Below are 26608 nucleotides of genomic sequence, written 5' to 3'. Positions count from 1 at the left end.
CTCCACTGAACCACAGGGACTACAATAGTAAAATATTTTCTTATGGTGAACCCTGCTAGGGGTGGCCACCAAGTCAGGTCCCAGGCTGGCTCCACTGGATTGGCCCCTAAGGGAGGAGACAAGGTTATGTCTACCCCTAGAGGTAGAGTTCATTCTTTATAGTGGCCCCATGTTTCATCCCAATGTGACACACCACACCTCTAGGAAGATGTGAAGTATCATCGTTCTCCCCGTCCCTGTCACAATGAGATGGCATTCCCACTTTTAACAATGTTCTAGGAAGAGGAGAAACTATGTGGTTTCTTGAAGTAGGTCAGAAAAGCTATGCATGTTGTTTTCTTGTACAAGGTCAGCCATCATGGAGACAGTCTATTCCAATATTACCCTGCGAGAGGCCGTGCGTGTATGACATTCTGACCAACTCAGTAGTTCCAGATTACTCCGCCCATCTGGGAAGTCCCCCAGTGGGACTTCGGATAAGACATTGTTTTCTTGTAGCACTGAGTATAAAACTCAGGGCCTTATACATACAAAACAAATGTTCTATACTGAATTACATCCTTGGACTTTCGGACTTCATGATACGTAACACACAAAACTGCCAAAGACAATGCATACACCTCAGCGTGGAGCTTTGGCCGGCTTGGAACTTGCTATGCAGATGAGGCTCTTCCTGCCTCATATCTACCCACCTGCCTCTACCTTCTCAGTGCTGGGATCAAATGCATGTGCTCTCATGTTCCCCATACCCTCCCGCCCCCTTAAAAATGCCTGTAGCTTACACGGTTTTATCTTCTAACTGCCTCAGAACATCTCCACTTGCTGTCCAGTAAGGATCTCGACATGCTGCAAACTGAGCTCTGCACAGCCCTCTCAGCCCTGCTCCTCTGCAGCTCAGTTAAGGACAGTTGTAAAAGGCAAAAGTCTCGTTGTCACCTCCCACTCCTTTTCTCCTAATTCATATTCATAGTGTAGGAAATCCTTTTGGCTTTATCTTTAAAATATGCCCAGATTCCAACAATTCTCCACTTGTCCCTACGCCTGTCCCTGGCATCTCTTATCTGGAAGTGGATCAGCAGTTTCCTGACATGCCTCGCTATGGTAACTCCTGTGTCACTGTCAGACTACTCAGTCAATCTACTCCAGGGAGCCACGGAAGTAACAGGGAGATCACACTCGACCTCTTCCAAGAATCCACCAACAAACCGCTGGACCACCGTAGGCAAATGTCAAAGGACCTGTGGCGTCTCCCTTGTTTCTCTTCACCAGCTCTGCTTCTTTCTGGTCTTGAACTGGAGAGGTCCAGGCCTACTCAGGGGCTCTACACTAGGCACTGCCTGTGTGGGAATGCGCTCCCCCAGAGACTTCCTCATGCACGTCTTGTAAGGCCCTGGGAGTCACTGCTCTGTGGCCCTGTGCTGACCACATGTAAATTTTGACCTGCCACTTAGAACCTTGTACTCATCCGTGCTTCATTTTCTCCCGAGCAGGAGCTACTACCACACAGTACACTTGTCTTACTGACTGTGCACTTTCCAAGCTAAGGCAAGCGGGGCTGCATTACGTGTTTACGGTTAGAATCGCCCCCTTCAGGCGGTACTCAAAGCACTGACTGAACCTGAGAAACATCAGGATTGCTTGTATTACCCCAACCCAACAAAAAAAGGGTAAGAAAAGGAGGTGGGGGCAGCACAAAATGACCATGGCAGGGAAGAGCCATGATGAGTTTTCATTTATTACAACTTTATTCAGTTACTTAGTCACAGTCTTCTGATTATATTCTTGACAGCTTTCTGGGCTCAAAACGGGTGAGAATGCAGCAAGCAGAGTTCATTGCTTGTTGAGTCGTTCCTCTCTTGATTTTGAGTCTCTGCTCTCTTGGAGTCCTAGGAGAACTGCGTCAGCCTCCAGGATCGTTGTATCTGTGGTCCCACCCAGGAACCTAGACGTCAGTTCAAGATCCAGGAGACGCAGCCTGACCCTGGTGCCTCTCTGGTACTTCCTAAAAAAAAAATTTTAAAAAGTCCATTAATTCTGCAGGCCACACATAAACAGATCTGAAACTGAAATGCAAATTCTAATTTTCATTTTTACTGGCTGAAGCTTTGTAAGTTCACACTGGTATGTGAGAAACAATTGTATTTGATTTTCAAGTGTATCAGAAATTTCAGTTTAAAGTTGCCTTTAAAGATGTTACTTATTTATTTATTTAGTGTGTGTATGAATGTGTGGTGTATACATGCTTATGTGGGCACACTGATGAATCAGCCTGCTTCCACCTTAGACTTGGATGCTATCTTACAGTAAAGACAAACCAGACTCACTCCTGTTAATGGTTGCATCTGCTTCTCAAGGATTGGGCTGTGCCCAACCTGTAACCTTAGCTACAGATAGCTCTGCTTGGCCTGTTCCTGGAAATGGCAGCCGTGCCTTTGTCATTGAGACCCATTTGCTGTTGTCATGGCCGCCATGTGTTGACCACCTTGTAACCATGTTTTTGTTTCAGAAGGTTATTATGACCGACTTGTTATACTTACATAACTCTGCCACTCTACATGCCAAATACCCCATTTGGAGCCCCTACTGCTGAACTATAAAGAACTCACGTCTCACCCATGTCTAATGCTGATCTCCTGAACGCTGCCCTTAGGGGGGACAGCCTACATATACACGTGGAAAAGCTTGCTTTAATTTGATTTGGCCATGATCTGGGTGCCTGTGGTGTTTCTCCTTGCATCTGTAGAATTAATACTTTGCATACATGTGTGCATGAACACATATGTGTGCACATACCTACTGAGGTCAGAAGTCAACGCCAGGCAGCTTTCTTAGGTTATTCTCCACCTTACTTTTGAGACAGCACCCATCCTTTATTGAGCCCGAGCTCATCAATAAGCTAGGCTGGCTGCTCGGGCCTCAGGGCTCCACCTGTCTCCAGCTCCACTCATGTACTGCTTTTCTGAGATAGGACATCATGTAGCACAGGCTGGCCCTGATCCTCTTGCCATCACTTGAAGTGCTTAGAGTACAGGTGTGCACCATCATATTCAGCTATTTAAATATTTTGTACTATAAATAAAACAATATACTCAATTCTGAAATTCAAACAAGTCAGGTCTTAGAACTGCTGTTTATTTTTAATGTCACTTTTTGTTAGAGACAGAGTATCAAGCAGGAAAAACTCATACATTACTTTCCTCCTAAAATTGTTTCAAATGAAGTAAAATATTACAAATGTAGCAAAGTATTTGACATCTGAGACAGACTGTACCAACCAGTATTAAACATAAAACAGTTGTATAAACCTGAAAGACATCAGATGACCTGGAATAAGCCAGATGCAGAAAACGTTGAATAATCTCATTTAGATGCAAGCGAGAAAGGGTTGAACTCATAGCAACAACAAGGAGAATGGAGGTTGCCAGAGACGGTGGCTGTGGGGTTTGGGAAGGTATTAATCGACGAACACAAAAGGTGCAGTTACACGGCAGGAATGCGTTCAAAACAGCGGCAATGTTTTATATGAAAATAGCTGAGTTATCACCATGGGATGCGGGAATCAGCAAGGGAAGGACTAACAGGCCCAAACACTGCCAATGTGGCACCAGCAGGGTTTGCCCTTTCCCCTTCCCTCTGCCTTGCTAAACTCTTAGATTAACATCCCTGAAGCTAGCCCCCATGGTCTATTTCCTTATTTGGTCACTGCCTCATTCCTGAGACTAAAAACACCATGGTCCAGCAACTGAAATTCATCACTGGCTAACCTGCTGTCCAGTCAGGACTTACCAACTCGCCCTGGCAGACTTGCCGTTTCCTCCTCAAAAACCCACTCCTGCAAAATCCCTGCTGTCTGCCTTCACCCCAGACCAGACAGCACCCCTCCCCGCTGTCTTTGTACTGAGTCAGTAGGTGGTGGACTGATGGAGAGAAAGAAGTGAGCCAGCAGGTGGTGGGCAGCTGGAAGACAGAGGAGCTGAGCAGGTTATGAGCTGGGAAGAAAGGAGACTGCTAACAAACAAGCAGCAGAGGGCCCATGCCTTCCTGCTCTGAGAAAACTGACCACTGTGTGAGTGTGGTGGCTGTGACTTCCTCACCCAGGAGGAAGAGCAGGACCTGCAGAGTGGAGGTCACGGCTGGCTGACATGTCCGCTCTGCCGCTTCTCACTGTCGGCCCGTCTGCTCACCTCTCTAGTTGGCTGTGCTGGAGGCTCCCCAGGACTGGAGGACTCTATGCTGAGTTACAGTTTACTGTGCTCTGTTTAACTCTGGCCAGGGATTTATTCCCATTGGAATCTCTGGACAAACAAGTAAAGACGCACAGAAGCCCTGCTCACCACATGTCCGACTGAAGCAGGAGCCACTATGAAGAGCAAGTAAAGGTAGAGGCAGGAGAGAGAGAAGCACAATGGTGTGGGCACTATGAATGGAGGAGCTGGAAACTTTAGGTGGCAAGGAGCATAATCGCTTCTCTGCAATCATTTAAAGCCTTGTTGTAAACTCTGGAGATGTAGCTTAGTTGTAATGCACTGGCCTTGCCTTCCATCCCCTTCCTTCTCAAAAAGTATTAGGAGATGGTGTGTTCCCACGCCATTCAGAGAAAAGGAAAGTATTTGTCATCTGGGAATGTCTGAAAACAACATATACACACAGACTTTAAGCTCTGTCCTTATATGGAATGGTCTCAACATTGTGTGGTACGTGGAAGGGAAACTAAGTGCATACAGTTATGTGAGTACTACTCTTGGGTAAATGAAAAGAATCAGATGAAAATATGTGAAGAATATACCTCATGGGAAATGTACAGGGAACTGGTGACTGCACTGCCTCCAGAGAGAATAAATAACTGTGTGTTTTGAAGATGGTAGAAAGATGAAGAATGCAAACACGTGCTTATTAAAAGGTTTTTTTAGTACTTGTTATATTACAAAAGGTTTCTTCATAAAGAAAGTGAAGGCAGCAGCTCTCTGCTCCCAAACCCCGTGGGAGAGAGACCCCACCGCCTGATCAGGTGGGCACTCCTGAGGCTGCAGAGCGGAGGAGACCACCAACACTGCCCACCCCTGCCCACATCCCTGGCCCAAGAGGCAACTGTATAAGGCCTCTGGGTTCCCGTAGGGGAGGGCCCAGGAGCGGCAGGACCCCTGCGCCTGAGACACTGCCGGAACCTGAAGGAAACAGACCAGATAAACAGTTCTCTGCACCCAAATCCCGTGGGAGGGAGAGCTGAACCTTCAGAGAGGCGGACACGCCTGGGAAACCAGAAGAGACTGCACTCTGTGCACATCCAGGCGCCAGAGGAAAACACCAAACGCCATCTGGAACCCTGGTGCACGGAGGCTCCTGGAAAGAGCGGCGCAGATCTTCCCGGTTGCTGCCACAGCGGAGAGGACTTAGGCAGTACCCCACGAGCAAACTTGAGCCTTGGAACTGCAGGTAGGACCAATTTTTCCCCTGCAAGAAACCTGCCTGGTGAACTCAGGACACACAGAGGCAAAATTCCTCTAAGGCCGGGCACTTCCTGTGTTTACCGGAAGTCCCACACCGGCGGATCCCGGACCGCAGCAGCTCTCTGCTCCCAAACCCCGTGGGAGAGAGACCTCACCGCCTGATCAGGTGGGCACTCCTGAGGCTGCAGAGCGGAGGAGACCACCAACACTGCCCACCCCTGCCCACATCCCTGGCCCAAGAGGCAACTGTATAAGGCCTCTGGGTTCCCGTAGGGGAGGGCCCGGGAGCGGCAGGACACCTGCGCCTGAGACACTGTCGGAACCTGAAGGAAACAGACCGGATAAACAGTTCTCTGCACCCAAATCCCGTGGGAGGGAGAGCTGAACCTTCAGAGAGGCGGACACGCCTGGGAAACCAAAAGAGACTGCACTCTGTGCACATCCAGGCGCCAGAGGAAAACACCAAACGTCATCTGAAACCCTGGTGCACGGAGGCTCCCGGAAGGAGCGGCACAGATTTTCCCGGTTGCTGCCACAGCGGAGAGGACTTAGGCAGTACCCCACGAGCAAACTTGAGCCTTGGAACCACAGGTAGGACCAATTTTTCCCCTGCAAGAAACCTGCCTGGTGAACTCAAGACACAGGCCCACAGGAACAGCTGAAGACCTGTAGAGAGGAAAAACTACACGCCCGAAAGCAGAACACTCTGTCCCCATAACTGGCTGAAAGAAAACAGGAAAACAGGTCTACAGAACTCCTGACACACAGGTTATAGGACAGTCTAGCCACTGTCAGAAATAGCAGAACAAAGTAACACTAGAGATAATCTGATGGCGAGAGGCAAGCACAGGAACCCAAGCAACAGAAACCAAGGCTACATGGCATCATCGGAGCCCAATTCTCCCACCAAAGCAAACACGGAATATCCAAACACACCAGAAAAGCAAGACCTAGTTTCAAAATCATATTTGATCATGATGCTGGAGGACTTCAAGAAAGACATAAAGAACTCCCTTAGAGAACAAGTAGAAGCCTACAGAGAGGAATCGCAAAAATCCCTGAAAGAATTCCAGGAAAACACAATCAAACAGTTGAAGGAATTAAAAATGGAAATAGAAGCAATCAAGAAAGAACACATGGAAACAACCCTGGATATAGAAAATCAAAAGAAAAGACAAGGAGCTGTAGATACAAGCTTCACCAACAGAATTCAAGAGATGGAAGAGAGAATCTCGGGAGCAGAAGATTCCATAGAAATCATTGACTCAACTGTCAAAGATAATGTAAAGCGGAAAAAGCTACTGGTCCAAAACATACAGGAAATCCAGGACTCAATGAGAAGATCAAACCTAAGGATAATAGGTATAGAAGAGAGTGAAGACTCCCAGCTCAAAGGACCAGTAAATATCTTCAACAAAATCATAGAAGAAAACTTCCCTAACCTAAAAAAAGAGATACCCATAGGCATACAAGAAGCCTACAGAACTCCAAATAGATTGGACCAGAAAAGAAACACCTCCCGTCACATAATTGTCAAAACACCAAACGCACAAAATAAAGAAAGAATATTAAAAGCAGTAAGGGAAAAAGGTCAAGTAACATATAAAGGCAGACCTATCAGAATCACACCAGACTTTTCGCCAGAAACTATGAAGGCCAGAAGATCCTGGACAGATGTCATACAGACCCTAAGAGAACACAAATGCCAGCCCAGGTTACTGTATCCTGCAAAACTCTCAATTAACATAGATGGAGAAACCAAGATATTCCATGACAAAACCAAATTTACACAATATCTTTCTACAAATCCAGCACTACAAAGGATAATAAAGGGTAAAGCCCAACATAAGGAGGCAAGCTATACCCTAGAAGCAAGAAACTAATCATCTTGGCAACAAAACAAAGAGAATGAAAGCACACAATCATAACCTCACTTCCAAATATGAATATAACGGGAAGCAATAATCACTATTCCTTAATATCTCTCAATATCAATGGCCTCAACTCCCCAATAAAAAGACATAGATTAACAAACTGGATACGCAACGAGGACCCTGCATTCTGCTGCCTACAGGAAACACACCTCAGAGACAAAGACAGACATTACCTCAGAGTGAAAGGCTGGAAAACAATTTTCCAAGCAAATGGTCAGAAGAAGCAAGCTGGAGTAGCCATTCTAATATCAAATAAAATCAATTTTCAACTAAAAGTCATCAAAAAAGATAAGGAAGGACACTTCATATTCATCAAAGGAAAAATCCACCAAGATGAACTCTCAATCCTAAATATCTATGCCCCAAATACAAGGGCACCTACATATGTAAAAGAAACCTTACTAAAGCTCAAAACACACATTGCACCTCACACAATAATAGTGGGAGATTTCAACACCCCACTCTCATCAATGGACAGATCATGGAAACAGAAATTAAACAGAGATGTAGACAGACTAAGAGAAGTCATGAGCCAAATGGACTTAACGGATATTTATAGAACATTCTATCCTAAAACAAAAGGATATACCTTCTTCTCAGCTCCTCATGGTACTTTCTCCAAAATTGACCATATAATTGGTCAAAAAACGGGCCTCAACAGGTACAGAAAGATAGAAATAATCCCATGCGTGCTATCGGACCACCACGGCCTAAAACTGGTCTTCAATAACAATAAGGGAAGAATGCCCACATATACGTGGAAATTGAACAATGCTCTACTCAATGATAACCTGGTCAAGGAAGAAATAAAGAAAGAAATTAAAAACTTTTTAGAATTTAATGAAAATGAAGGTACAACATACCCAAACTTATGGGACACAATGAAAGCTGTGCTAAGAGGAAAACTCATAGCGCTGAGTGCCTGCAGAAAGAAACAGGAAAGAGCATATGTCAGCAGCTTGACAGCACACCTAAAAGCTCTAGAACAAAAAGAAGCAAATACACCCAGGAGGAGTAGAAGGCAGGAAATAATCAAACTCAGAGCTGAAATCAACCAAGTAGAAACAAAAAGGACCATAGAAAGAATCAACAGAACCAAAAGTTGGTTCTTTGAGAAAATCAACAAGATAGATAAACCCTTAGCCAGACTAACGAGAGGACACAGAGAGTGCGTCCAAATTAACAAAATCAGAAATGAAAAGGGAGACATAACTACAGATTCAGAGGAAATTCAAAAAATCATCAGATCTTACTATAAAAACCTATATTCAACAAAACTTGAAAATCTTCAGGAAATGGACAATTTCCTAGACAAATACCAGGTATCGAAGTTAAATCAGGAACAGATAAACCAGTTAAACAACCCCATAACTCCTAAGGAAATAGAAGCAGTCATTAAAGGTCTCCCAACCAAAAAGAGCCCAGGTCCAGACGGGTTTAGTGCAGAATTCTATCAAACCTTCATAGAAGACCTCATACCAATATTATCCAAATTATTCCACAAAATTGAAACAGATGGAGCCCTACCGAATTCCTTCTATGAAGCCACAATTACTCTTATACCTAAACCACACAAAGACCCAACAAAGAAAGAGAACTTCAGACCAATTTCCCTTATGAATATCGACGCAAAAATACTCAATAAAATTCTGGCAAACCGAATTCAAGAGCACATCAAAACAATCATCCACCATGATCAAGTAGGCTTCATCCCAGGCATGCAGGGTTGGTTTAATATAAGGAAAACCATCAACGTGATCCATCATATAAACAAACTGAAAGAACAGAACCACATGATCATTTCATTAGATGCTGAGAAAGCATTTGACAAAATTCAACACCCCTTCATGATAAAAGTCCTGGAAAGAATAGGTATTCAAGGCCCATACCTAAACATAGTAAAAGCCATATACAGCAAACCAGTTGCTAACATTAAACTAAATGGAGAGAAACTTGAAGCAATCCCACTAAAATCAGGGACTAGACAAGGCTGCCCACTCTCTCCCTACTTATTCAATATAGTTCTTGAAGTTCTAGCCAGAGCAATCAGACAACAAAAGGAGATCAAGGGGATACAGATCGGAAAAGAAGAGGTCAAAATATCACTATTTGCAGACGACATGATAGTATATTTAAGTGATCCCAAAAGTTCCACCAGAGAACTACTAAAGCTGATAAACAACTTCAGCAAAGTGGCTGGGTATAAAATTAACTCAAATAAATCAGTTGCCTTCCTCTATACAAAAGAGAAACAAGCCGAGAAAGAAATTAGGGAAACGACACCCTTCATAATAGACCCAAATAATATAAAGTACCTCGGTGTGACTTCAACCAAGCAAGTAAAAGATCTGTACAATAAGAACTTCAAGACACTGAGGAAAGAAATTGAAGAAGACCTCAGAAGATGGAAAGATCTCCCATGCTCATGGATTGGCAGGATTAATATAGTAAAAATGGCCATTTTACCAAAAGCAATCTACAGATTCAATGCAATCCCCATCAAAATACCAATCCAATTCTTCAAAGAGTTAGACAGAACAATTTGCAAATTCATCTGGAATAACAAAAAACCCAGGATAGGTAAAGCTATCCTCAACAATAAGAGGACTTCAGGGGGAATCACTATCCCTGAACTCAAGCAGTATTACAGAGCAATAGTGATAAAAACTGCATGGTATTGGTACAGAGACAGACAGATAGACCAATGGAATAGAATTGAAGACCCAGAAATGAACCCACACACCTATGGTCACTTGATTTTTGACAAAGGAGCCAAAACCATCCAATGGAAAAAAGATAGCATTTTCAGCAAATGGTGCTGGTTCAACTGGAGGGCAACATGTAGAAGAATGCAGATCGATCCATGCTTATCACCCTGTACAAAGCTTAAGTCCAAGTGGATCAAGGACCTCCACATCAAACCAGACACACTCAAACTAATAGAAGAAAAACTAGGGAAGCATCTGGAACACATGGGCACTGGAAAAAATTTCCTGAACAAAACACCAATGGCTTATGTTCTAAGATCAAGAATCGACAAATGGGATCTCATAAAACTGCAAAGCTTCTGTAAGGCAAAGGACACGGTGGTTAGGACAAAACGGCAACCAACAGATTGGGAAAAGATCTTTACCAATCCTACAACAGATAGAGGCCTTATATCCAAAATATACAAAGAACTCAAGAAGTTAGACCGCAGGGAAACAAATAACCCTGTTAAAAAATGGGGTTCAGAGCTAAACAAAGAATTCACAGCTGAGGAATGCCGAATGGCTGAGAAACACCTAAAGAAATGTTCAACATCTTTAGTCATAAGGGAAATGCAAATCAAAACAACCCTGAGATTTCACCTCACACCAGTGAGAATGGCTAAGATCAAAAACTCAGGTGACAGCAGATGCTGGCGAGGATGTGGAGAAAGAGGAACACTCCTCCATTGTTGGTGGGATTGCAGACTGGTAAAACCATTCTGGAAATCAGTCTGGAGGTTCCTCAGAAAATTGGACATTGAACTGCCTGAGGATCCAGCCATACCTCTCTTGGGCATATACCCAAGAGATGCCTCAACATATAAAAGAGACACGTGCTCCACTATGTTCATCGCAGCCTTATTTATAATAGCCAGAAACTGGAAAGAACCCAGATGCCATTCAACAGAGGAATGGATACAGAAAACGTGGTACATCTACACAATGGAATATTACTCAGCTATCAAAAACAACGAGTTTATGAAATTCGTAGGCAAATGGTTGGAACTGGAAAATATCATCCTGAGTGAGCTAACCCACTCACAGAAAGACATACATGGTATACACTCATTGATAAGTGGCTATTAGCCCAAATGCTTGAATTACCCTAGATCCCTAGAACAAAGGAAACTCAAGACGGATGATCAAAATGTGAATGCTTCACTCCTTCTTTAAATGAGGAAAAAGAATACCCTTGGCAGGGAAGGGAGAGGCAAAGATTAAAACAGAGACTGAAGGAACACCCATTCAGAGCCTGCCCCACAGGTGGCCCATACATATACAGCCACCCAATTAGACAAGATGGATGAAGGAAAGAAGTGCAGACCGACAGGAGCCGGATGTAGATCTCTCCTGAGAGACACAGCCAGAATACAGCAAATACAGAGGCGAATGCCAGCAGCAAACCACTGAACTGAGAATAGGTCCCCCGTTGAAGGAATCAGAGAAAGAACTGGAAGAGCTTGAAGGTGCTCGAGACCCCAAAAGTACAACAATGTCAAGCAACCAGAGCTTCCAGGGACTAAGCCACTACCTAAAGACTATACATGGACTGACCCTGGACTCTGTCCCCATAGGTAGCAATGAATATCCTAGTAAGAGCACCAGTGGAAGGGGAAGCCCTGGGTCCTGCTAAGACTGAACCCCCAGTGAACTAGACTATGCGGGGAGGGTGGCAATGGGGGGAGGTTTGGGAGGGGAACACCCATAAGGAAGGGGAGGGGGGAGGGTGATGTTTGTCCGGAAACCGGGAAAGGGAATAACACTTGAAATGTATATAAGAAATACTCAAGTTAATAAAAAAAGAAAAAGAAAAATTTAAAAAAAAATAAATAAATAAAAAAAAATAAAGAAAGTGAAAAGAATGGGATATAAAAACATGTATAGCCGCATTAGCCTTCAGAAGTATTTGAAAATTTAAGATGAATATATTTCTTGCAAAGTCCGTTCCTTTCTGTGGTATTTTGTCCTGTATCTGAAGTATAGTAATTATTTTATGGAAATGTTAGAACTTCTGTACCAACTTTGAATAAAATGAAAAATTTACACTTAAAAAAAAACCATGTATATATCATGAGTCAGGTATCATAGAAGAAGGACTATGATATTCACAAACAGAACTAGGAAGCGTCCCATCAAGAGTACTATAATTGTGAGATTGTGGGTGTTTTTTATTAAGTTATTTATTTACTTTGCATCCCCTACCGATGCTGCCCCTCTATCCTCTCCTGCCACTCCCTCCCTCTCACTTCCTCCCCTCTTCTCCTCAAAAAAAAGGGAGGCCTCCCATTGGATATTAACCAGCCTTGGCATATCAAGTTTCAGTATAAGGAGGCACATCTTCTATTGAGGCTAGACAGGGCAGCCTGTTTTTTTTTGTTTTTGTTTTTTTTTGTTTTTTTTTTTTTTTAGTATATGTGCTGCCAAAGCAAGCACAATTCTAATTTCTATTTTCATTTTTATTTTCTTTTCAGGGGAGGTTGCAACGGGGAGGGCAGATACGAAGGGGGATGGAGAAATGAATGGGATTGGGGTACAAAATGTGAAATTTACAATCAATAAAAAATAAAAACCACCACTGCCAACAGAAACAAAAAAAATCTTAGTAAATTAAGAAAAAATGTAAAACCAGGATCATATATATGAACTCAAATTGGTCAATATATAATATCATCAAATAGAAACTAATAATCATGTGCCTTTTTTGTTATTTTTTCTTTTTCTATGCTGGAAGGTTATGTTCCAGAAAACTTTGTAAAAGGATTTCTTTTTATTATTTCTACTTTGTGTACATTTGTGTGTCTGTGTGTGTGAATTACATGTGTGTGCAGGTGTCTCAGAGACCAGAGGCATGAGCTCCCTCTGGAAGTGGACTTGTCGGTGGATATGAGCTGCTCCGTATGGGTGCTGGGGATCAAACACAGGGCCTCATGCATTCTAGGCAAGTGCTTACTACTAACCTCCAACCATACTAAATTTACTTAATTTTAAAATTAAATGATCTTACATAAACAGAAAATGTAAAAGCAACACTTTCAGGAAGTTTACTGGCAAACAGCATTGGTGAACCACACAACCACTTCCCAGTCTCGCTTACACTCTGGAGGTTTGTGCCAGACACCAAGTAAACAGTTGGGCTGTTAAATTTTTAGAAGTTAATTTTTTTTTCTGATAATGGAAATGAATGTTTTTTTTATAAAACTTGGACACAGTGAAGCCAGTCTAGCCCATCTACTATGTGAGACAGTAAATTGCATGGTCTGTCTTTATTTAAACAAGTTAACTAGGTACCAAGGCTTGAGGCACAGCTTTAAATCCTTAGCACACAGCGACTGGAGCACACACAGCACAGAGTCAATCCCAGGCATCAGGGTTAGCTCACGAGTGGTGATGCTAACACTTGTCTCCCTTATGAGGAGCCACGACATATGTTGGGGTAGATCCACTGGTCCCCACTGCACTGCTGCTCACTGCTTACTTTTCGGTGTGAACCTGGGAAAGCAGGGCCTAAAAAAGGGGTGGACTAAAGTGTCATGCAATGGCCCACTCTGTTCAAAGCATCAGACAGTTTATACTCTGAGAGTTAAGAAGAATCATATGACAAGGTCAATCACAAGACAAACCACATGGGCAAAAACAGAGGCAAAAGAATATCAACAGCTAGGGCTGGAGAGGTGGCTCAGTGGTTAAGAGCACTGACTGCTCTTCCAAAGGTCCTGCGTTCAATTCTCAGCAACCACATAGTAGCTCCCAACCATCTGAGATGGGATCTGATGCCCTCTTCTGGTGTGTCTGAGGACAGCTACAGTGTACTCATACATAAAATAAATAAATCTTAAAAAAAAAAAAATCAACAGCTGGAGTAAACTCATTCCTATCCCATATACCTCACCTTGGAGGAGTATAAAAACTTAGTCCAGGAACAATCCTATGTTTTTTGAAGATACTGAGGTCACAAGACTCTTGTTTAGCTGGAGTTCTTTCCCAAGCATCAGTTCCCTTGAATGACTCCATTCTTGGACACTGCTAGTGTTTTGTTCAATTAGCTTTAGTTCATATGGACCCCCCCCCAGCTTTGTCTCTTCCCTAGAACATCCAACTAGTTACTTGACTTTGTTCATTATTAAACACACATTTCTCTGACTCAGCCCTTCAGGTCTCATCATCTCTAGACATGAGGGATGCCATTTTCTTCTTGGACCTTGTGTCAGGTGTGTTCCACTCCATGTACACCTCCCCTCAGCTCTGCTTGGCCCCTTCTTCTAGCTCCTATTGCTTCTTTAGTATCCAGGTGGAACATAGCAAATGAAACTCCTTCTCATTTCCCCCTCAGAATGCAGTGTAGTGTTCGAACTCTCACGAAGAAAGGGCTCTGCAGCCAGGGGGCAGATTTGTGCTCTGACACGAGTTTTGGGTAAGTTGCTTCCTCTGACCCACAGTTTCTGTGCCTACGTCACAGAAGGTGCAGTTACTTTGAAGGTGTGCTGAATATTAAACTGAATATGACATAATATGGTGGTACATGGTTTTAATCCCAGCATTTGGGAGGCAGAGAGAGGTAGATCTCTGAGTTTGAGGCCAGCCAAGACTACATGGTGAAAGTTTGCCTCAAGAAACCAAACCAAGCCAGGTATAGTGGCACACACTTTTTTTTTTTTTTTTTTTTTGGTTCTTTTTTTCGGAGCTGGGGACCGAACCCATGGCCTTGCGCTTCTTAGGCAAGCGCTCTACCGCTGAGCTAAATCCCCAACCCCAGTGGCACACACTTTTAATCCTGGCACTCAGAAGATAAAGGCAGGTGGATCTCTGTAACTTTTAGGCCAGCCAAACTTACACAGTAAGACCCTGTTTCAAAACAAAGAAGTGTAGCAGAGTTTGGTTACTTTGTGGGTTCTTTTTCTTCCACCTTTCTCCAGCCCCTTTACTCTACCTTTACAACCCCTAACACTAGATAAGAGAGGAAAAAAGGACAGAGGGAAAGGGGGGTGACGTTATCATTAGATTAATTCCTGCTGATCTTCCCTGTCAGGATATTTAATTTCTTCTTCCAGCTTCTTTTTTGTACAACTACTCAACAAACTACAACCAACCAATAACCAACCCACCTATGGGACGTTAGCATTGTACCCTCTGAAGAATCCCCAGAACCCCAAATGTCACACAACTGCAGAAACTATCTGCAGCTGGCAAAATCACACCCCTGCTAGAGCATGAGGCAAATCATAGTCAGTTACTGTGGACAATCTGAAGCAGCACCATGTCCTGCACATGATTAAAACAAAAACATATTCCCATAAAATGTCTGCTTCTCAAAGATACCACAATTCTCACTAGAAAGAAAGAAAGAAAGAAAGAAAGAAAGAAAGAGAGAGAGTGAGAGAAAGAAAGAAGAAAGGAAAGAAAGAAAGAAAGAAAGAAAGAAAGAAAGAAAGAAAGAAAGAAAGAAAGAAAGAAAGAAAGGGGGAGGGAGGGAGGGAAGCAAGCAAACTAGGCAAGCAAACAAAAAACAAAAGCCCATTATAGAAATTGTGTTTGTACCCTTCCTTTCCATGTACAAGGTATGAACGACTTCTATGGAAATGCCTGATCCATCGAGAGACACATGCTATCTACACAGGATCTGACACCGTATTGTATTTATATCTCTGTATTCTTCCAGAATCAATGCAGCAAGTTTTCAACTCTTGGGGTTTGAAAAATGTAGTTCAGTTGGTATAGAGTTCACCTAGCATGCATAAAGCCCTGAGCTTTGATTCTCAATACTGATAAGCTGAGTTTATTATGGATGTGTACACTGTAATCCCAGCAGGTGGGAGGTGGAGGCAGGAGGACCAGTGGTTCAGTGTAATACTTAGCTACATAGCAAATTCAATGCCACTGTCAAAAGCAGTACTTAAGGTGGTCACTACAAGTGCAAGGCTGCAGGGTCACTGATGGAGAATCTCTACTCTCTTGAATTCTGCAGCTGGTGGGGGTAGTCGGGAGACTGGCATACTTATGTGGTCTTTCTGGGTGCAGTTTGCCATCCTGCCTTGCATGCAGTGGCTAATGGACGGCATCTTCTTACCTTCCCCACTCACTCTCACTCTGCACTCTGCCTGTCCTGGGAACAGATCAAGCATAATCAACAGGATAGAACGCCAAACAAACTCCACAATACTTTACTAAAGAGGAAGACGCTAGCTAAGAGTGCATCTCTGACAGTTCCAATGGCATTTGAGGCAAGGCTTTAACACTGTGTCTAAGGTAATGACATGCACTACTTAGCCGTCTCTACATGACTGCTTGACTCAGTGGCTCTGACCAGAGTGTGCAGGTCCGGTATGGTATGTAAAGCTGCCACTTAATGTGACCTCCAGAGCCACATGACATGGCGAAGTGCCCAGCTCTGCCGCCCCTGTGCAACGTGAGTCGGTACTTTAGCGTTCCTCTAACTTCCTCACAGCAACACGAGAATAATGATTATACCCAACTCCTAGAGTTCCTGTGAACATAAACTGTACGATCATGTACCATGTCCTTACAAGTGCCCATCACTACCACTGCCACCACCACCACCACCATCAGGACCATCACTACCACCACCACCACCATTAGGATCATCACTACCACCACCATCAGGACCATCACTACCACCACCACCACCATCAGGACCATCACTACCACCACCATCAGGACCACCACCACCACCATCAGGACCATCACTACCACCACCATCAGGACCACCACCACCACCATCAGGACCATCACTACCACCACCATCAGGACCACCACCACCACCATCAGGACCATCACTACCACCATCAGGACCATCACTACCACCACCACCACCATCAGGACCATCACTACCACCATCAGGACCATCACGACCACCACCACCACCATCAGGCCATCACCACCACCATCAGGACCATCACTACCACTATCAGGACCATCACTACCACCATCAGGACCATCACGACCACCACCACCACCATCAGGACCACCACCACCACCATCAGGACCATCACTACCACCACCATCAGGACCATCACCACCACCATCAGGACCACCACCACCACCATCAGGACCATCACTACCACCACCATCAGGACCACCACCACCACCATCAGGACCATCACTACCACCATCAGGACCATCACGACCACCACCATCAGGACCATCACCACCACCATCAGGACCACCACCACCACCATCAGGACCATCACTACCACCACCATCAGGACCATCACCACCACCATCAGGACCATCACCACCACCATCAGGACCATCACTACCACCACCATCAGGACCACCACCACCACCATCAGGACCATCACTACCACCATCAGGACCATCACTACCACCATCAGGACCATCACTACCACCATCAGGACCATTACCATCACCACCACCACCACCACCACCACCACCACCACCACCACCACCACCACGACCAAAGATCAGGTTTTCTACTGAAAAAAATCAGACTACAAGAGCCCAGGCATACTAGTCTAGTTCACAATTAAATTGGTAAAGACTCTGTAAAGAAAGGAATTTAGAGATTCAATAATTTGCTTAAATTTAAATCTTATTCACTTTAATTGTATAAACACACCCTTCTTAAAATATAGCAATGGTGGAGGATTAGTCAACCAATTTGTGGTTGAATTTGAGACCTATTCCAGAGGAGAAGCCATTTACCTAGTACTGCAAATCTGACCAATAAACCATGGTTGGGGAGCTCCTCAGCCTCAAGGTGAAACTACTACAATTATTTCACTAAATAAACATAGATCACACTGCCATCTAAACTTGTATCTCTATATTCACAGATTAGTGCTGCTTCCAGATCTCATGAGAGGATTCCTTTGGGCAGTTAATAAGTGAATTTGAAATGTACAGCCACAAATGGATGTCGATATTACATGTCTCTCTCCAAAGCTCAGGGACCATTGTGGCAGAGGGATAGAATGACTGTAAGAGTCAGCAAGTTGGGGGGGGTGGGGTCAAACAGTGTCCTTTGGAGGACAGAGCCACTGCACACATGAACTCGGCAGCTGCAATTACCTGGACAAGATCAAATCATGCAACAAGCCAGCATAGAGAGAAGAGAACTAAGGGTGTGCAGGGTGGGGGTGGGGGTATAAAGAGGGGAATTGTAAGAAATAGGGTTTGTTTGTTTGTTTAATATTAAAGGTAGTTAGCGTGACAAGGAGTCTTATTTTCAAAACCTTCCTTTCCCCTTGGCACCAATCAGCCAACTGCATCAGACTGACTCAACCTCTCACTGATGGGACGAGGTGCGGATACCACCTATGTCAGAGGTTTGTAAAAGACAGAGCCATCTTGGGCAGTGTGTTGCTGGCCTTTGGGTTCTAAGGCACCTTTTCTGCAGAAAGAATTGCCTTGCTTGTGTGTTCCTTTGTATGATCCTGCAATTATTCTGTTGTTTCTAATATGGGTAAGTGATAGGTCAACCACACTTCAGTGATGACCTCATATCCATGAGTATATGGACAGCATAATTAGACTTGGTGAGATAAAAAAAACCAACCAATGAACGAACAAACAATTAAGCAAACAGGAAAAGGACATGAAGTTGTGAAGGGGGAGGGGACTGGAAAGCAGACCCGGGAGGAAAAGGGAAGAGAAGCGCTGAATAGAGCCCAAATTACTCTCTATGTGTGTATTACACGAAAAAAGGAATACAAAGGATTTTTTTTTTCATTTTTCCTTAATTTTATTAAATCACTGCTGGGAAATCCGGCAGTTGGGAATTCACGTAATTATTCTAGAGTTGTGTAAATGTGGTAAAACTAGCCACATCTGGGCCAGCTCTAGGCTTGAGTTACAAGATACTGGTTCCTTTTAGTTATAGGAACAAAAGCAGTTGTTAAATTCTTGAGATTTAGACGGCTCCTGTAAATAATCAGATTTGCTAAAATGGGAGAGAGTCCAGGTGACATACTGCTAGGGTAATACAGTGTTAGCCCTCAACAGGAAGTTCATGCAAAAAGAAGTTTTTAAAGGCAGGGTCTCTCACTTTGTAGCGCTGGCTGGCCTGGAACTTGCTATGTAGACCAGGCTGTCTACTGAGTGCTGGAATAAAAGGCGGATCCCCTCCCTGGCAGTTCAGGTGACTCTTTAAGTGACACACTTGCACTGAATCATCACTACAGTCATGGCCTGGGCTTGATCACATGTCGTTCTCTTTTTGATCTGAATGCCTGTCAGTCCTTACCAGCAGTAGCATCCACTGCTTGGTAAAACTTGACCTCCAGTCGCCTGACAAACTCACTGCATTCCGGCTCAGCCCAACCTCGAAACCACTGATACCAAAGACACTGACACTCAAAGATGTCGACTTGCCACAGATACCCTGAGCTGCTCCAGACCATCAGCCGAGGCTGCATCTTCCCGGCACTGCCTTAGCTACCAGGTCTTGTAGAAAATGTTCCCGCTGGGGACCTGACCAATTGGCAAAGCAGTGAAGAGCACACTTCATCTCCTGGGAAGAGATGACGACATTGGAGGAGGGGACGAGCTGGCAATGTTGTCAGGCACTGAAGGGAACACAAGGGAAGCAGAGTGGCACTGATGTGGAAGACGATTCCAATGGATCCTCCTCCCTTTTCCCCTTGGAGGGCGCCCAGAGATCACAAGAGTCCTTCAGCTCCTGCTCCAACTGCCCGAGTCTCTTCCACATTTCCTGAAAACCCTAAGCACAGCCAGCCCCAGTCACGAAGGATTTTTTTTTAAGGAAAATAATATAATGTAAAGGTATAAAAATACAAATTTCTTTCAACATGAATGTGGAGTTCGAGGATAAAGCTAACACTGAACAAAAACAAAGAAGACACACCGAACAGCTCCTGAACGCAGCAGCGGCCATGACAGAGCAGAAACAAGCACAAGCTGCTGTCAAGGAAAGGAGCACCGTGGCCCACCTGCTGACACTTAGCAACAGTGGCTCGAGGAAGACTGGGGGAGGGCAGAGCAGCCTTCCCTTACCTCCAACCATCCTTGCTTCTCAAGTCTGAACAGAGGACGAGCTGAGCCTTCTGTGATTCTGCTTGGAAGTTAGCACACAGAAATTCTTGTGAGCGTGGGGTATTGATCCCAGAGGCTCATTATTAGTTTCCCCCAAAGGATCTTTTACTCAGTAGTCTTTCAAAGTAGCTGTAGTATTCTAATCTAATCAACTGGCCCCCTTAAATTTTATAGACTCAAACCTATCTCTTATCTTCTAGGTAAATTTAAGTGGTTCTTACTTAACCTGTGGGTCAGGACTCACTAAGGGTCACAGTGGTGCCCTAAGACCATCAGAAAAGACAGAGGTTTACATCACAAATCATCACAGTGCTAAAATTAGAGTTGTGAGGTAGGAACAAAACTAATATCATGGTTTGGGGTTACTACAACATGAGGACCTGTCCTAAGGAGTCACAGTGCTATTCTGGCTGAATCCAAGGACTCAGGAGGCACACGGATGATCGAGTTGAAGGCCACACTTAGCTGAAAGAACTTGTCTCAAAACCAAATAACAGCCCCCACAAACATAAGGCAACAAACACACTGGAGTGGCTCTACCTTACGGCTTGACCTAACCCATTACTGATCACCTTTGCACTGACTGCAGTCACACCGCAAACTAGAGCTGCAGGACATGAATTTGGAGGGAGAGAACTTTACTCAGCCTGCTGCTGCTGACTTCATGGTTCTTGACTGCAAACTTTCTTTTCTTTCTTTTTTTTTTTTTTTTCTTTTTTTCAGAGCTGGGGACTGAACCCAGGGCCTACCACTGAGCTAAATCCCCAACCCCAACTCACTCACTTTCAAGTGTGAACAAAGAATTAAATTATTAAAACGTTTGTTTTAATTAATAAAAAAAAGCCTCCAGATGCTAGTTTGACAGAAATTTTCTATTTTGTATTAGAACCACAGAACAACACCGACAAATGCAAATAGGGTGACTTCAGTGAGAACATTTGTAACTCATGACCTCCTTCTACAGTGGTTTTCTCTTTTAACTTCAAGTGCTTCTTCCGCCTGGCTTCTGAACCCCACTGTACACAGATGCAGGCTCAGCCTTGCCTCCCTCTGCCTTCCACCCTGCACTTCTCACACCACACAGTGCCCTTTCCTAAGCCTGTGTGTCTGTGGAGCACAAGGGCAACTACATTTGGCTTTCTATTTCTGCATTAAGAACGTGGCTTGCACTACCTAAAGACTATACATGGACTGACCCTGGACTCTGACCTCATAGGTAGCAATGAATATCCTAGTAAGAGCACCAGTGGAAGGGGAAGCCCTGGGTCCTGCTAAGACTGAACCCCCAGTGAACTAGACTGTTGGGAGGAGGGCGGCAATGGGGGGAGGATGGGGAGGGGAACACCCATAAAGAAGGGGAGGGGGAGGGGGATGTTTGCCCGGAAACCGGGAAAGGGAATAACACTCGAAATGTAAATAAGAAATACTCAAGTTAATAAAAAAAAAAAAAAAAAAAAAAAAAGAACGTGGCTTGGGGGCTGGAAAGATGGCTCAGCAGTTAAGATCACTGGCTTCCAGAGGACCGGGGTTCAGTTCACCCACATGGCTGCTCACACTGTCTGTTAACTCCAGTTCCAGGCAATCCGACACCCTCACACCAATGCACATAGAATGGTTTTCCTCTGAAGAAGACATTCTTTACCACGTCAATCAGCGCCTGCTACTGCTAATGAGAGTTCTCATTGCTTCAAATAGAGGATCCCTCTGACCAGTTCTTCAATACAAACACAGTACATGACACAAGGCCGATGGACACAGGGCTTGGACTGAGCCTCACTATCCAAAGTCAGCCCTGTGAGGACAATTAGCTGTCCCTCCAATCACAACTCTCTGAGGCTTTAAAGTAGTCTGAAATCATTACCCATGTAAGTTTTCAGCTTACCTGCTCAAAATCTTTTAGACTTTTTGTCACTTTCCCACAATTCCTTAAAGTTTTAAGACTACTGGAATAAAATTCTCTTTTGCCAATAGAAAAAAATGTGTTTCTAACAGTTTAGTTAATGCCAATTTGTTTTAATTCCCGGCCATGCTGATCTTTTTGTGAAACTGTGAGCTAGTTCTCCCCACCCTTCCCTCTCTCTCTCCCTCCCCACTCCTCTGTATATGTGTGTGTGTGTGTGTGTGTGTGTGTGTGTGTGTGTGTGTGTGTGTGAGAGAGAGAGAGAGAGAGAGAGAGAGAGAGAGCCTTCTTTAGCTGCATTAACCTGAAAAAGGACTCTTATTTTTTTTCCAGTTCTAACAAGAATGCATGATCTTAATTTTCCTAATATCAACGTTTTTTAAACAATGTCTGGCTAATATCTTGGGCATGACAAACAGTTTTGTTTCTTATTTAAGCATTGACTTATTTTTTGAAATTTGAAAATAAAATTATACACAGCTTCAAACACAGCAAAATGCTTTTGGCAGTTACCAAAAAAGATATACCAAGAAATGAACGAAAATCTTATAACCTAACAAATCACATTAATTCTATTTTTATTTAAAAAAAAAAAACTAAAAATTTGTCGCTGTTCAGAATTTAAAAATATACGTATGAAGGGAGTAAAAAAATCTAAATGAAATAAAATGTTCATGATTTCAAAAATGCAAATGACTAAATTTGGGATCAAATCTGGGATCTAGAAAAAAAGGAACATTTTTTTTTTTTTTTAAGTAAGGCAATTTCCATTCTACTAGGAAGAAAGATCCACCTACTGGCAGAGACAGCTTTGTTAGTGAAGGGCAGAGAGGTCTGCCTGTCACCTTTCTGAACTGTTGACTGTAAAATGCGGGCACCTGAAAGGATGCTCCGAGGCCTAAAGCATTATAAAGTATGAAGACATCACAACACAAATAAGTAGAAGTGGCCACTCTAAAATCCACTGCATTGACACTGATGTGTGAAGCATGACAGACTCTAAAGCTTGTAAATGAGGAACAGAGTAGAAGGTCCAGACAACGGAAGGAGAACTCAAATGTGGTTTATAAGACATCAGAATACGGCAGCAATGGGCAAGTGCAGGAGCAATCGTAAACATGTTAAATGGCAGAGCAAAAGGTGTGGGAAGGCTTCTCTGAGTTCAGCAGTCCACGGCTGATGAACAGAAACAAGATGGTCCAGACACTGTTCTAGAGCGCGGGGACAGGCTGCTGCTGCTCCAGAGCCAGACTCAGGCAGCACAGCGATCTGTGGAGCTGTAAACACTTTCTATTTAAAACCTGTCACCTGGACATAGAGGAATAAGTCAGACCAAAAGTTTGACAACTGCTTGGACACACAGCCAGCCTTGGACAGTAAGACCAAACTACCAAATTTAGAGTGACATGCAAACATTTAGGGCTGGGGTCCAACTGAGCTTTGTCCATCAAACCAATAGGGCATAGGTAGGGTGTATGCACACTGAGAAACGTTTCCCAGTATGTCTGGTTCCTGGACTCTGATCAGGGCATCGGCTCGTATTGTAAGATAGTCTCTGAGTATTGTAACTGAACTCTACATGATTCTTGGTGGGATCTTACTTAGTTCATGCTTTAATTTCCTAATGAGCACATACTATTTATGCAGGTCAGCATGAGAAATTGAATGTTTTAAATATCAAATGAGAGGTGCAAAACTTTTTCCATTATGAACTAAAGAGATTAGTATTTATGTTCATCTAAAGAAAAGGCTGAATCCTCTTAGCCTGGGTCTAAGGTTTACTTCAGTTGAGGCTGTTTTCATGCCCATAAGAAATATAATAGCCAGAAGCTGGAAAGAACCCGGATGCCCTTCAACAGAGGAATGGATACAGAAAATGTGGTTCATCAACACAATGGAGTACTACTCAGCTATCAAAAACAATGACTTCATGAAATTCATAGGCAAATGGATAGAATAGAAAATATCCTGAGTGAGGTAACCCAATCACAAAATAAAAAAACAAAAAACAAAACAAAAAAACCAAACCAAACCACACATGGTATGCACTTACTGATAAGTGGATATTAGCCCAAAAGCTTGGTTTACCCAACATATAATCCATGGACCACATGAAACTCAAGAAGAAGGATGACTAAAGTGTGGATGCTTTAGTCCTTCTTAGAAGGGAAAACAAAAATATTCATAGGAGGAGATATGGAGACAAAGTTTGGAGTAGAGACTGAAAGAATGGTCAGAGACTGCCCCACCTGGGGATCTAGCCCATATATATACAGACACCAAAACCAGACAATATTGATGAAACCAAGAAGCGCATGCTACCAGGAGCCTGATATCTGTCCCCTGAGAGGCTCTGCCAGAGCATGACAAATACAGAAACAAATGCTTGCAGCCAACCACTGAACTGAGAACGGGGTCCCCATTGGAGGAGTTAGAGAAAGGACTGAAGGAGCTGAAGGGGTTTGCAACCCCATAAGAACAACAATGCCAACCAACCAGCTCCCAGGGACTAAACCACCATCCAAAGACTAGACATGGACAGACTCATGTCTCCAACTGCATATGTAGCCTTGTTGGGCACCAATGGGAGGAGAAGCCTTTGGTCCTGCCAAGGCTGGAACCCACACTGTAGGGGAATGTCAGAGTGGGAATGTGGGAAGGGGTGGGTGGTTGGGTGGGGAATACCCTTATAGAAGTTGGGGGAGGGAGGATGGAATAGGGGGGTTTATGGATGGGAAACTGGGAAAGGGGATAACATTTGAAATCTAATTTAAAAAATATCCAATAAAAGAAAAAAAAGAAATGAGATTTTTGAGTGGGGAGGCCTGGTGGGGGTTTGTGTGGGGAAGGCATCATCTTCTTGGAGACATGGGGAGGAAGAATGGGATAAGGAACTGTGGGAGAGCAGACTGGGAGGGGCAACAACTGGACTGTAATAAAAGTAATAATAATAATAATGGTGATGATGATGATGATATCTTTGAAGCCACTTACACAGCACTCCAGAAGCAGCACACTCTAGTGCATATAAGGGTTAGATCTTATTTCTTGATTATCTCATCCCTACAACACCCCAAGGACACCTAAGTTTTCTTTTACAGTTGTTTATTTTCTGTGTGTGCATGCACATGTGGGGATCAGAGGACACCTATGCACATCATAGCTGATCCATCTGACCTGTCTAGGAACATTCTTTCACAGTAAAAATGGTTTCCAATTCCTACCTAACATTTAAAATGAACATCCGTTGGAGTTTATTAAGAAAACATTCTAATATGCATTTAAGTACTGATGTGGTGAGAGGGGAGAAGATAGAGAAAAGGGGAGTTTTACCCATCATGGCAAGGGCAGGTGGGTATGGAGTCTGAAGAGACAGTGTCTTCACCCACCACAGCTATATATACACTGTGGCTTTTGAAGTTACATTGTTCAGAAGGTTTAAAATACTACAGTAAAAGAATAGAAAAGCTTTAAACTCATTTAATTATTTATTAATTATTAATGATTTAAACTCATTGTTAGTTTGGTTTTTATCTCTCTAAATGAGTTGCTTATTAAGTAGGCTTTGTTGAGGTAGGGACACTAATAGAAACAGAGGAAGGATAGGAAAGTAGGGAAGCAGAGGGGCAGAAGTGTCCTATCTTACACTCACCAGGGTGATGCTAAGTTTCATTTAAGAAACTCTCTCCCTCCCCTCACAAAGACTTATAGTTAGGCTTTGGCAAGAGCTAATGACACCTTTGACCCTTTCTGATGTTTGTCTCCGTGTCCCCAAGTCTGGGAAAGAGTCCAGCATCTGCAGCACTTTATTGGAAACAGAGAAACAGAAAGCATTGGCTGGGGTGTGGCTCAGCGGTAGAATGCTTTTCTAGGTGGGCAAACCCTCAACGTCCACCCTCCTTTGGCAGGTAACTGGTGAAAAAAGCTGAAGAACTCAAAACACAACTTTCCTAACACCAATGATGCTTAGAACTAAGTTGATGTCCCCGTGGCACTTCTGAACTACTGTGCTACACAATGCTATCATAGTCGGCATCTAATCGGTATTTGTAGGTTACAATACGTAGCCACTCTCAGGGGCCATCTCAAACAGGGCCCTTATTCTACAAGGGGTGTGTGTGGAGCCCTCGGGTCATTAGGTGGTGTCATTCCACCATCTGCCCTCTATATCCTCACCCTGGCTTCCAGTCTCAAAGCTGTGTTCATTCACTAAAAGCCCAAGAACAGCCTGGAGTTGATGTGTGTCGTTCAGCACAGAGAGAGAGTTCTCCTGAGGAATGAAGGACGGGTGTGGTTACAGGGTGACCAGGGCCCTACACTCAGCAGCTTAGTCATTTAGTCTCTGCTTCTGATCCAAGGCAGACAGCAGTTCCGGGTAGACTGCTATTTCCAGGATGGCGTCCGTCCTTCTAAGTGCTGAGAGCATACAATACTGTCAGGAGTCAGTACCCTTGAAATAAAGACCAAAGTGACAACCCTACTCCTCCATCTCTGAACAAAAGCACACGGCACATATGATTTAAAACAGTAAGTAAGAGGGCTCTGATT

General features: G+C 43.7%; 1 protein-coding gene and 1 pseudogene across 1 annotated transcript in view; both read right to left on the bottom strand.

Annotated features, from left to right (window-relative positions):
- Positions 1-1722: 1722 nt before the first annotated feature.
- Mrps28 (mitochondrial ribosomal protein S28) overlaps positions 1723-26608 on the bottom strand; it is a 130608-nt gene continuing 105722 nt past the window's right edge. The window contains exon 3 of the mRNA NM_001412947.1: positions 1723-2002. Coding sequence (NP_001399876.1) covers positions 1831-2002 — 172 coding nt within the window. The 3' untranslated portion in view covers positions 1723-1830. The remainder of the gene's footprint in view (positions 2003-26608) is intronic.
- The window catches only part of LOC134485882 (uncharacterized protein C14orf119 homolog), a 30668-nt pseudogene continuing 21951 nt past the window's right edge, over positions 17892-26608 (bottom strand).

The sequence above is a fragment of the Rattus norvegicus genome, chromosome 2 (assembly GCF_036323735.1).
Source record: "Rattus norvegicus strain BN/NHsdMcwi chromosome 2, GRCr8, whole genome shotgun sequence".
In the NCBI taxonomy this organism is placed as follows: Eukaryota; Metazoa; Chordata; class Mammalia; order Rodentia; family Muridae; genus Rattus; species Rattus norvegicus.
Note: the sequence above shows the minus strand (reverse complement) of the source record. Positions and strands in the feature narration are given on the sequence as shown.